This window comes from Nicotiana sylvestris, chromosome 8 (assembly GCF_000393655.2).
Source record: "Nicotiana sylvestris chromosome 8, ASM39365v2, whole genome shotgun sequence".
NCBI lineage: Eukaryota > Viridiplantae > Streptophyta > Magnoliopsida > Solanales > Solanaceae > Nicotiana > Nicotiana sylvestris.
This window is the reverse complement of record NC_091064.1, coordinates 9,840,340-9,853,956: the sequence shown is the minus strand read 5'-3', so window position 1 is coordinate 9,853,956 and position 13,617 is coordinate 9,840,340. Positions and strand designations below refer to the sequence as shown.

Sequence of the window (13,617 nt, the reverse complement as noted above, 5' to 3'; positions counted from 1 at the left end):
CTTTTGCGGGAGTTATGACGTCATTCCTTGCGGCAATCACTGAAATATTAGAGAATGATCTAAAGAGGGTCATAGCTTATTCAACTTGCAGTCAATTAGGTACAGGGTGTCCACTACACTTCTTTGCCAAAAATTAGTTTGTATAGGAAGGGGGTGAGCCCATTATCCAAACCTTAAGACACTTATCCGAGGAATTTTTTAGTTAAAAAACAATAGACACACAAGAACTTGCTTTATGACGTGTGGATTAATTATATGCGACAAAAAAATAGTTATAGTTAATTTAAAGAATTTGAGTTAAAATTAGAAAGTACAAGCGTGAAAAATAAACAAAAAGACTATACATAAAGAAAAAATTAAAATTGATGAAAAGATAAATATATTATTTAATTTAGCAGACAAGAAATTTATGCTACTAATTTACTCAATCTTACCTCTACCAAATTTTAAAAAATATTAAAATTTGAAATCTTTTATTAATAATTATATAAATATAAATTATATATTATAATAGAGTATTGCGTTCATATTTTTGGGGCTTCACTTGCTGCCTTAGCTTGACCGGCCATGGATTCTCCAGTGAATATGAAGTCCTTTAATCCAAATAAGCATCTCAAGGAAGAGTACGAATTTCTTTTTTCACTTATTTCGAACAACAGATCTATAAATTGCAGAGTTATATTGATTTGAATTTTCGTTTTCAGGTTTGTAAGCAATTTATCAGGAACTTCAATGCTGGAACTATTTCTTCTGATCACTACACTCTCTGTAGGAAGCCGTTCCTATAATGTTTGATTAATTTTTTTATTCTTGTATTGTTTGTTTATATTTTAATTTTGTTTTTTTGTTTTGTGATTCAGATGATTCTCTTTCTACGTTCAGTATATTCCAGCACCAAAAAAGGTGAGAAATAGCACAACATTGTATCATTTTTGTCCTGTCATAACATTTAATTCATTTCTATTTTACGCATATACGAATTATCTTAGTTTCTTAGTATTAAGTTTTGGTTAATTATTTTTATGTTTTATGTTTTTTCGGCTTTCCTACTTTAGATGGTAGAAGCTGTGGACACTCTCTTGGACTAATGATTGGTATTACAAATGTGTAAAGGAATTACAGAAAGGTGATGGACATATTTGACATAGTAAGACAAGTTCTGAGTATATGTACTTCTCTTTCATTGTGGAGAAAGAGGACGTGGAATCTTTCTAGACAAAAAAGCCATTGAAACCTATGTTGCTCGGACTCTTCAAAAATGTCACCGGGTGCGTGTCGGATCCTCCAAAAGTAGTGTACCAAGGATCCGACATGGGTGCGATAATATTTTTGGAGAGTCCGAGCAACATAGTTGAACAAGAGGATGAAACGAAAAAATCCTAACACAAGAATTCCAAAACCAGAACAGACGAGTAATTGCCTACCCCTTTCACTTGGCCAAAACAAGCTCTGAGTTATTAAGTTGTGAGTGAATCTCATAATGCTTTTCTTAAATGACGGTGAAGGTCGGGCTAAATTGCGTGCACCTCGGCTATTCCATCGGGTACCTGCCACCTCCCACTAGCACAGGTACCAGATAATTCAGACTATCGAGGCTTAGGCAGATTTGAATTCGAGACCTCATGATTCTCCTCTAACTTCATTGACCTCTAGAGCACACCCTTCGGTGCAATCTCGTTACGCTGTTAAGTGAAAAGAAAAATGTCTTTTTGGAGAAAACAACAAATACATTAAGTCTATATCAATTTTACAACAACTAAAATCTTTTACTAATTTGTTGGTCCTGTAGCGGTCTATGAATTTCCTGAAGACCTGTAACCTTTAGGGTGATCATTGTTGCTGAAACTGATAAGTGCTTGATTAGTTATACTGTTTCACTTAAGAAATCCTAACATTGAGTTTGTGACTCTAGTTGCTATTTATTTCCATTTCCTTTTCTTTATTCATTTGTTTCTAGGTCCATTACTATATCACTACACCCCTTGTTAGGCATCTAATATAAGGAGTTTGCATTGATTAGGCAGTTTTAGTGATATGAATCTAACATAGTGTTATTGTCTCTATTTCTCAATTCAGGTCCTAATTCTGCAGAGGCCTTGTTGAAAAAAGATGATAACATTACATCATCAAAAAAGAAAGATGATAACATTAATGTAGTTGATTGTAATAAGAACATGGGATCATATCTTGCTGCGGTGACTCTTGATGTCATCTGGATTGTTTTCCCAGCCATTTTGTGTTTGACTGTAAGTGTTCTCAGTCTGTGCTATAATACTAACAGTGGTTATGTTTCATTTTTATCAAGTCAAATAAGTGAAGCAATAAGTTCTCTATTTGTTTTGACATCTGAATGAATATGAAAAAAGATTTAGTTGTTGACTTGTTATTTTATTTCTAGTCATTTGTTGATGTAGTAGTTGTTTCCTGCGTGCTAAACGATCTTAAGTTTTGACAACTTCATTTAATACCTGATATTCATAATAGATAAAATAACCATTCAATCTCAGATTCTGGCAGATTGGACATATATTAATGCAGTTGTGATGACCTTGTTGGTGGCTTTCTTCATTGTAGCTAGAAGGTGATCAATCACATAATTCATATCCGATATCCAGAATTCTATCGCCATTCCATTAACCTGTTTACATGTATTTCATGTGGCTTCTTGTATGTAAAGGTACTTCATGTTCAATGCAGATCTGGATTTTCTGTTTCTCAGGAAGAGGGGGTCCGATCTCTCAGGACAAATATATCTGCATATAGGGTTTCTATGGTATGCAGAATAATCATTATTTACATAATGCTTTCATCTACTTTAATCACCTTTCATTTCTGGAGTTACTATTTATGTCTTTAGGGATGATTGTTGCAGAATCTTCTGACATGCGTATGTATTCTGGCTGTTGACTTCAAGATATTTCCTAGAAGATATGCTAAAACAGAGACCTACGGTACTGGCTTGGTAAACTACTATCTGGATTCTATTGCCATACTTTTGCGTGCATGCACTGAAGTGCCGCCTGAGGAGCACCCCAAACCTGCAGTTTGCTTAGTTATAAGACTTAAAAACGCAGTTCTAGCGGTCTTGTAACTAAACTGGAGCTAGGTTTTAGATTTCATCAGTTTATTATTTTCTTTGCATCAAGTTTCTTTAAGAATCTACAAAAGTAGGATTGAGCTATCCTTAGCAAATCTATGTTTGACAGTTAAACCATTGTAAGATTAAGGGTTATTTCTGGAAGGAACAGAATGGATGATTTGGTGCGATTGTTTCTAGAATAAACAAGGAGTGTTCTATGTCATTGCTAGTGTTACTCTATATACACTCATGATGTTCCAAATATAGCAAGTTACCTCGTACGGTTCTAAATTTTGATTCTTCTGTCTCAATTTAGGCATTGACATTTAAACGAATCCAAGGTAGCTTTTCACAAAAATGGCTTATTTGCAAGTTGTCGTAATGAAAGTTCTTTTCTCGATTCTTCCTTCATTTTTTGTCTCTTCCTACTTTAATCAGTTTCACAGTATTGAGCTCAACATCATTGACTCATTGTTTCTGTTTAAGAAGTTCATACTGGTTGTCAACTTAATACTTTGTCATGAAACTTTTACGTAATGTAAAATGGAGCTGAAATTAGGGACCTTATGTTTACCTTCTTATGTCAGATGGACATTGGAGTAGGTTCATTTATTGTGGCAAATGCATTGGTTTCACGGCAGGCACGTGGAATTGCAAAAATGTAAGTGATGATTCTCGATTTGAATTTTTATCATGAACTTGATGAGATGTTACCTCTTGCTGATGGTGCTATATAGTTTGTCCTGTTTCTCTTAAGAGTATTCAGGCTATTACTCCTATATCTCTGTAGCAACCAAGCTAGTTAATTGTGCCTGTAAATGAACCATGTCAAGATAGCTGGGGGAAAGCAAAAGAAAAATAAATACAGCAGAGAGTGAATTGTTACTTGAACTGACTTTTCCCTTGCCATGCTTCGAGGTTTTCCCCTAGTTTATTTGTTGCACGCTTAGTTTATGGCTAACTGATAAGAGTTGAAAATAGCACCACTCAATCACGCAAGTAGGTCAAATTTCTATAGTTAAGTTTGCACCTAGAAAGCTTCAATGGTAACTCAATAATGATGCCCATAATAAAGAATGTGGATGCCTAATGAATTTTTTTTCTTTTAATTAAGTAATGCAATAAAACCTCGTCATCTTCATCCTCACTAACATCCCATACAAAAAAAAAAAATTCTTTATGGCCTGGATGTGATGTTTGATGTCCAAAACTCACTAACCTTTTGGCATTTCATCAGATTCATAAGGTGCTTGAATGAAAAAATAAGATGCATAGAATTCTTTTATTTTTAATTGATTAGAAGGCATGGTGCTGCCAGTGGAATGCTTGTCAGTTTCATTATTGGAAAGAAAAAGACATTGAGCCTAACTCAACCGCAAAACCTAGCTCATGAGGATTTCTAGGGATGGCAAACAGTGCGGTGCGGTTGCGGGGCAAACCCGCATAAACCCGCAAGGATTTCAACCCGCCCCGCATAGCATCTCCACCCGCCCCACACCAACACCCGCATCCACCCGCCCCGCCCCGCATAATTTATTTTTCTTTATTTTGTTAGTTTTTTTTTTCTTTTGAGAATTTGGATGGAATTTCAGTTTAATAAAAATAAATGCTAGATTAAAAATCGCAAATCACCCCTTTAATGTCTTATTATTCATTGTAAAGTAGTATTTTACATTATTATTGTTTCTATTGATATTAACTCTCTCTATATTATTATCCACTTTTCTCCACCTCTTTATCTTATTATTTACGATATATTAATTTCAATGAAATATAGTGCTGGAATCTTGAATTTGATTTATCAGCGTTGTAGATTTTCACATCCATTTGTTCAATTTTCTTGCCACTAATTTCAGAAAAGTGAGTTTTTGGCATCAAATATTGTGAAGTGCATATATTTATCTGGAATTGTATGTTTAGGCATGGTTGAGAAGATGAACCGCTGAAATGACTATAGAGGCATAAATGTATAGAAAAGTTGCTTAAACCCGCATAGACCCGCAACCCGCCCCTCTCCGCATCAGTTTATTAAAAATTACCTCAACCCGCCCCGCACCCGCACTACATAACGTAAAACCCGCACCGCACCGCATAGCTTTAAACCCTCACCGCCCCGCACCGCCCCATTTGCCATCCCTAAGGATTTCTAAAGACCATGTAAGGACTAAGGATACAAACAACCCATTCCTCCATCATTGTGGGACACTGAACACCCTTGCACACCCAAACCTGCCAATTGGAGCTGGACAACATAATATGCGGGCCTAACATTGGGACACATAGTAATAGGGATGAGCTTGGCTCTGATACAATGTAATGTAACTAGGTAATGGAGGAATTACCCTTGTACATCATTGCGAGAAGTACAAGATATAAATACATGAACATTGAGTGTAAATAAGGAAAGAATCAAAAGAAAAATCCCACAAATCTGCTATCTATATGTGGTCTATGTACATTGCTAAGAAGTAGGTCTAGGCTCATTCTTGTAATAATTTTAGATTAGTGTTGCATTATATATTTATATGTTTAGAATTGGAGAGTGACATAGATATGTGTCTAAGTTTGCTAATTGTCTGCCATGTCCAAGCATCTATCAAGGGGTTTTATTTCTGAAGGATTTTGAAAGTATATTATTCAACAGCATTTAACTCTTACTACGCATTTCCCTTTAATTTGTTGCATCTTCCGTTTGAGTCTAATCAGTTTGAGTGAGGCCTACGGGGTTTGAAATCATGCATTAAGAGTTCTTCAGTAGGCTTCATTTAGCAGTGTTGACAAAAATGGCACATGTTTTTGCTCTACAAAATATTCAAAAATATTACGTAATTTCTTTTTATCGAGCTCTTGGAAACAGTATGCTACAGATTCCCCTGTATTAGGTACACTGCTGTCGTGTTTTTTCTTAGATGATCTTTTCGTTCCATGAATTTCCTATTTATTATCCTATTTGATTCATTTGATTCTTTGGGGTACTTAACATATCTTTCAACTGGTCACCTTTGATGCTTAATGTGTTTTCTTGATTCATCAAAAATAACATTTTCCAGGAAACCATGTTACAGTACATAATTGATTCCCCTGTACTTGTGCGTTCATGTTGAAACATGCAGTTAGATCATGTTTCTTCGTTATGAAAGTGAGAATTTCTGTTCCATTACTTGTATTCCTTTGAAAAAGTAATGGAAGTACTATCAGATCATGTTGTTTCTTTCAGAAGTTTAGAACTGTTATTTATTTCTGGTCTGTAGTATCTAATTGATTCTATTCTTTTACTCCTTTAATAAAGAAATCTGGCAGTTTCTTAATAATCTCTTATATCTTCCAGGAATTTGAGAAATGCTATTTCTTCAACTTGTCCACTTATAGTTCTGGGCTTTGCTCGAATCTTTTTCACATCAACTGTGGATTATCAGGTAAATGGAATCCTATTTCCTTTTTGTTGGGCCATTTCAGCCCCTGGTAATGGTGAGTGTATCCAAGCCCACCCTATATGATACATGCACGAAATTACAAAGAAGCTTTCGAGAATGTCTTACTAGTGGTCCCCTTCCTTTGGTTGTCGTCATCCTTTGCAGTGTGGATAGCATGCTAAATGACTACTACTAATCCTAGTTTTTATTTTTTTATTTCTTTTATTTTAGTTGCACATTATGTTCTCAAAAATGACATGTCACTTTCTTAATTAGTTTGCTGCCAAAATTGGCAACAGGATTGCCCAATGTTTTACTTGCATGGTGTAGCCCCTTCCGTCGAATAGTGAAGCCAGAACAATAGTCATGTCAAAATTAAAATCCACAATCATCTCATAGAAACGAAACCTTTGGTTTAATGCTTTACAGTTCTATTTCACAAGATATTCTTATTTTTCTGTGTTTGGTTACAGCTATCATCATTAACTTTTCTCATCATATTGTTCTGTCAAAATGATAATTTTAGATGGGTCCATAAGCTTCTAGTTTTGAACTTTCTCTCTGACGTACTACTTAGCTATGTATGATTCTGTTTGTATGTTGAATTAAATGCATCATATGTCTGTATGGTTACAAATGCTTCTCATGAAATTTACCTGCAAAGTTATTATGCTCCTTTCTTCATCAGCATTTGGTAGGCATTTCTTCTGTCTATGTATTCTATGTATTATAGCTGTTAGAAGTCACTCCCTTCCTCATCATAGGTTCACGTTGGTGAATATGGTGTGCACTGGAATTTCTTTTTCACTCTTGCTGCCGTGGCAATTTTGACATCGATGATTAATCTTTCGCCAAGTAATTGTGGAATTCTGGGCTGGTTTATTCTATTAGGTATTGTTGCAACATCTCAAAATTTGGGTACCTATGCTTTGTAAGCCTATAACGTTCTTTGTCGTTTTAGGATATGAGGTCTTCTTGTTGCTTGGGCTAAATGAATATCTTCTTTCAAGCGAAAGAGGACCTGACATAATCAGCCAAAACAAAGAAGGAATTTTTAGCATTTTTGGTAAGTATTTTGTGAAGTAAAATCTTCATACAAGAATAAAATAAATTTGTGAAATGAAATTAGAGCACTCTCTCTCTCTCTCTCTCTCCATGTGTTTGCTTACTCGCTTGTTCAGTTTTATGGTCTCTTTGTGTCTATTTGGAAATGCTTTGAAGAAGAGACTGGCTTGTTTGAGGGGAATTATTATGTGAATAATGCTTCGACTTATTTGGGTGAATTTTGGGATGTGGGCCAGGAGAACTGAAGAAAAGGTACCTAAATGTGGAAACAACTATGAACATTTTGTTTCCAAATGATTACAAAATCAAAAGAACAAAAAAAAAATTAAGCTAGAGGTTAATTCAGTACGTTCTGGATATTACTGTAATGCATAATATCGCAGTAATCACATATTCACATCTTGCAAGTTGGTCCATGTAATGTAACTTTATTGTAGTAAGAACTGGGGATTCATTTTCTTTTATGGTTCTTCCTTTGTTGAATCTAGCACACATGTTAACTATTTCCTATGGTCGAATACAAATGTGTCAGGTAAGTTTGTAGATTTTGAGACAAATGAACTCTAGATAAACACACACACTGACACACAAACTTGCCACTCTGAAGAAAAATATTATTTTTGATTCTTTTTTGGTTAAATTTGCCAAGCGTTGAATTTCTTTCCCAAATTTCCAGCAGAAGGCAAGAATTGTTTATTTGGGAACCCTTTCCTAGAGGATGTCAAAACTCTAACCATGACTTTTCTTTTCAAGGCAGAATAAAACATGGTTAATGAAGCACTGCATTAGCTATTTCTATTTTGTTACACATCTCCTTTCTCAGAAGGTATTCGTGTGTTGTCCTTAATCAAATAACAACATACCCAGTGTATTCCCACAGGTGGGGTCTGGGAAGGGTAGTCTGTATGCAAACCTTAGCCGTACCTTGTGGAGGTAGAGAGGTTGTTTCCTATAGACCCTCGGCTCAGGAAAAGCATTTCAAAGCAGGTTTGAAATGACTCATCTTTAACCAAATGTGATGTTTAATTCATTATATGACTATCGACATTAGATGGGTTTAATTCGTAATATTTTCAGCATTTCTTGTCATAATTTCCTTGCTTTTTTATGTTATGATTGTAAATTCTGGTTTAGAAGATTATTTCTTTTGATATCAGGTTATTGGGGGTTATACCTTGTTTGCGTCCAAATAGGCAGCTATCTTTTCTTTGGAAGACCTGGAGACGCTGTGTTGAGAACAAACGATTGGGCAAGGATTAGAGTCTGGATTCTTTGTCTTCTACTCTGGTTTGAGTTTCCTCTATGGAGTATCTCTTTTGTCTGCTTCTCCGAATGTTTGCTGCCTTGATATATAATTGCTGATATTTCTAAGCTTGTTGCTTCCTCTTCACGTTGCAGGTTGTTGACAGTTTTTCTAGACATGTGCGTTGAGAGGGTTTCTCGCAGAATGGTAGTGTATTCCTCTTTTTGTTTTCAGTAGAAAATATCTTAGTTTTCAGTGTAATCTTATGGCAAGATGACTAATAACTCTTTTAACAGTGCAACCTGGCGTATGTTACTGTAGTATTGGCTATGAACCTTCAGGTAAGATTCATATAAATTGACTATGTTATTAAATGTCTCTGGACTTGTGTGTTTTAAGAATTTTCAGGGCCATATTTTGCTCTCATCCTTCAAGTCTAAGTCTGACACCAATAAATAATATTTCATTCTTTTTATTGTATCTATTTAGATGCAATTGAAGTTTCTTTTTCATGGTTAGAATGTGGAACGCTGTCTTCCCTGTGGCTCCTTTTGTTTGAGAAAGGTAACGAATTATACTCCATTAGCACAAAGGCAGTACTAAGAGCAACAACAACAACAACAACAACAACGACCCAGTATAATCCCACAAGTGGGGTCTGGGGAGGGTAATATGTACGCAGACCTTACCCCTACCCCGAAGGGTAGAGAGGCAGTACTAAGAGCCATATTTACAATTCACAAAGAGCACGAAAAGTTCCCTAGTTCATCTTACAAGAATCCTATGATATTTAACGGTGATTCTACTAATTCTTTCAATTTCTCTTTACACCAAAAGTGAAATAAATCAAACAATTCATCTTAATCTTCTAGATATTGTTGCCTATATCTTCAAAAAATTCTGAGTTTCTTTCCTTCCAGATGGTCCGCCAAACACAAGCCGGAAGAACACTCCACTATTTCTTTTGTCTGACCACTCCTTCACAATTATTCCAGCAAGCCAGGAGCTTTCCAGTTGATCGAGGCATATGATCCATTTCTACCCTTTTATATTCAAAAAGATTTGCTAAAGTTAATCTGTGATCCGACAATGCAAAAAAAGATGGCTATTGCTCTCAGCTTCCCTTCCACATAAGTAGCATCGAGAGCAAAGCCTCATTCCCCTTCTCTTCAAATTCTCTTGTGTTAGACGAGTATTCTTCACAACCAGCCAAACAAAAAATTCAACTTTGTATGGTATTTTTCACCTGCCAGATGTGTTTCCAAAGCCACAATCCAGCCAGCTGACCACTATGGTTCAAAGTTGTGTATGCAGATTTTGTTTGCTTAAGTGGTGTAGCTACTCATTCATCTACGCAATGTTTTACGTTCCAAGGTGTAGTAGGAGTTGTTTCCAATTCTAGACATGTGAAAGGAGTTTGTGCTTGCACACATACATGTGACTCTTATTGGATGATGGAGTTTTCTCTCTTAGAATTCATAGGTTTTCTGATGCCTTCTCTCGTCATTTATGCCACGATAAAGTGCAAAGTGGGGAAAAACTTGGACCAAGTGTATTAAGAACGATTTGCAACAAGTTTTGATCGGAGATATTGAGACTAGATGGAGAGATTATCTCGATCAAATGCTCAATCCAAATTACACGGATGACTTAAATGATATTCATAAACGTGTGACAGATAGAAAGCTTAGCTAAATTCATAGATAAATTTATGTTGAAGTAAAGTATATCATGGATTATTTATGGGTAGAAAGGTTTGTGGTCCAATCGGTATCCTTATAGAGGTTTTGAAGTGCCTTGGTGAAGTTAGAGTGATGGCTAACCAAGCAATTCAATGCTATATTAAGGAAAGAAAGATGCAAAATGAGTGGAGAAAGAGTAGATTGGTTATAATATATGAGAACAAAGGAGATAAAGATGTGCGAATGGTTGTGGTATTAAACTTATGATTTATACAGTACAACTTTGCGAAAAGAGTGACGGAGCATGGATTTAGGGACATAAACGTGGCTGAGTGAGTTTATTCTTGGTAGTTTGATAACAGCGAAGATTGGTAGAAATTTTTAGAGGAAGAAAGATATCTACATGAGATGTAGTGAACTACGGGAAGCATATGATAGAGTACGAATGAAAGTCCTTCGCAAAGGATCCATATCAAATATAAGTGGTATTAAAGATATTTACGAAAGAGCAGTTACAAGTATGAGAACAGTGGGAAGAGATGCAAAGAGATTTCCGTTAACCCTGGTTTACACAAAAGATCTTCCTTGAACCCGATACCTAACAAAGTGAAAGCAAAGTCTACACATTGGTTTTGGGACCAACGTTATACCCTAGTAGGTGTAGTGTCTCAGGGATGCAATATATCCACAAGATGAATGTCCTAGAAATGCACGAGTTAATATAAATACGTAGTTGAATTCAATAAAATTACATCGGATAGAGGGTGCAAGTAGCACATAAAGGATAAATGAAAGATTGTCATTTGTAGATGGTTTGATCATGTTCTATGTACCTCAAATAAGCTGGTTTGTAGGTGTGGACTATGATGATTGAAGGTGCTAAAAGAGTATAAAGGTAGATGTAGAATCACATGAAAGGAAGTTGTCCTAAAAAAACACAGGATTTGTCGAAATCAGTGCATATTTAGGTAAACACGGAAGATAATGGAAGTAAAGGATCCATATAGACTGTACCAGCTGGTTGGAATTTGGTCTAGTTATTGTTCTTATAGTTACACTACATCTGTTGCTTGTCAGGAATATTTCTATTTTGGTTAGAAACTTGTATGTCAGTGTCGAAATAAGTGTAGGATTTAGAGAACCTCTTTTTTTTAGAGAATTCTTAATTGCACTATAGACAACTATTTGCCAGTATTGGAATGAAATGGATACAAACAGAGAGGAGTGGATTTAAAGGATTCATTTAGCTGATTGGAATGGATATAGATCATATATTTGCTCCCCCAACTAGTATGGAATTTAAGGATTATTGATTAATTGATCACTCATCACTTATTTCAGAACTTGATAAGTCAATTGAAAGTGGAAATCCAAGAGATAATAAGAGATAGAGAAACAAAGTAGCTTTGAGTTCTGTAAAAATAATAACTGTGAAGCACAAAGAGTTTCATCACTACTTATTAGAAGAATAGCATGGACAAAACTGTGACTTGTAAGGAAGACTAAACTCTAAATTTCTCCAACAAGTTAATTAGTTTGGGGTCATTTGTGCAGTTTAGTGAACTGCACAATTTTTATTCTTATTTTCCTTTTCAAAAAAAATTTGTGCAGTTTAGTGAAAGGACGTCTTTTGAGTAATACGACAAAATGGATGTCATTGAGCTCAGGACTGGGGGATAGATTGATTGGCCACATTCTTGAGTGAAGTAGGACTTATCATTTTTCTTCTAAGATTGAACTTAATATACACTTATACAAACTAAGTGTTGCTTTTTCGAAAAGCATTTCCAAAAAGTTTGGTCAAAAGTAGATTCACTTCACTTTCGGTAAGGGAACAGCACCGGACTTCTGGATAGGGTAAGATTTTAATTAATTTTCATGCTTTCTTGGGAAGAACTTGTGGAAACTAAATTTCTCTTGAATGCGATGATGCATAATTTCATAACGGAATTATGAATTATGTTTCTGTATAATGTTTCATTTCTTTTTTGATTTAGGCATGGCTCGACGTTTCTCTTTTTCAGGTTTTTGCAGTTTTAACTCTAGCTGATTATGTACCTGGATATAAAGTTGCTGCGTTGATAGAAGTTTTTGACCGAAACTTACTGGGATCTTTTCTTCTGGTGAGAAAAATTTATTGCTGACATCATCGTTCTATAATGCTTTCCGTTCATCCTTTGATCTCTGGAAGATCAGATCAGTCACAAAATCATCATTTGATCATGCAGGCTAACGTGCTAACCGGATTGGTTAACCTGTCCATTGATACCCTCTTTGTCTCACCATTCACTGCACTTGCTATCTTGGTTGGATATGCATACATTTTATCTATTGCTGCAGCAGTTGCACATGTTTGTGGTATTCGATTGAAGTTTTGGTAGGGGAGTTTAGTCTAGTGTGCTCTAATTTCATTCATTCTTTAACCCATCCTCCATTACATGACTGTTCTTATTGTAATAGATCCTGTGCGTCTACATTGGATTCTGAAATCTAGGCATAGGATTCACTTCTATTCGCTGTGGCTGAAAAATATTGTATTGTTCCCTCACTCCCTCTCATTCCCTCATAGAAGAGGAAAAAAAGTACCTGTTGATTTGACTGCGATACAGAACACTATATTTCTGCTCATTAGAAATGCTCATTGAGAAGTGTATGAGAGAAATGGGCAAAACATACTGACATGAGCATGTTATCGCGGCCTAAATCATATGCTCTTGCTGTGCTGCAACAGCCAAAAGGGGAGAGCATGTGTGTCAGGAAGCAGCAGAGAGAGTGAGACCTCAATCCCTTTTTAGCATTCTTTGTGCATAAATATCAAATACTTTGGCAAGAAAAGGAAGCCAAGCTCAAGCCCCATTTGAGAAATGGTATAAACGGGTCCCAGAAAATAGGAAGTGGGAATACTAGTGTTAATAATACTCCTTCCGTCCCAGTTTAAATTTTAGTTTTAAAATATTGAGTTGATCTAATTTAATTTAGCTTCGAAAATTAGTCAAATTGACTTTCGAGAAGCACAAAATGTCATATAAATTTGGACGGAGAGAGTGATAGACAAAGAGTTTTAGATTTGAATGCAGACGATTGTCACTAAGTCCATAAATGAGCACACCTCGTTGCTCTTGGGTTGATTCATAG

General features: G+C 35.6%; 1 protein-coding gene across 2 annotated transcripts; it reads left to right on the top strand.

Annotated features, from left to right (window-relative positions):
- Positions 1 to 517: 517 nt before the first annotated feature.
- On the top strand, positions 518 to 13,080 carry LOC104233608 (uncharacterized protein At4g17910). 2 transcript variants are annotated; one of them, XM_009787032.2, is made up of 16 exons: positions 518 to 623; positions 705 to 768; positions 861 to 903; positions 2,077 to 2,246; positions 2,508 to 2,581; positions 2,698 to 2,773; positions 2,873 to 2,962; positions 3,667 to 3,740; positions 6,408 to 6,495; positions 7,257 to 7,383; positions 7,454 to 7,558; positions 8,715 to 8,844; positions 8,956 to 9,007; positions 9,097 to 9,141; positions 12,507 to 12,605; positions 12,711 to 13,080. In XM_009787032.2, exons 1-16 carry the CDS (start codon positions 568 to 570, stop codon positions 12,861 to 12,863), a joined length of 1,446 nt encoding a protein of 481 aa, XP_009785334.1. In that variant the 5' UTR covers positions 518 to 567; the 3' UTR covers positions 12,864 to 13,080. The 2 variants fall into 2 exon arrangements, with proteins under 2 accessions (XP_009785334.1, XP_070009243.1); XM_070153142.1 differs by lacking the exons at positions 518 to 623; positions 705 to 768; positions 861 to 903 and adding an exon at positions 1,479 to 1,569.
- Positions 13,081 to 13,617: the final 537 nt, after the last annotated feature.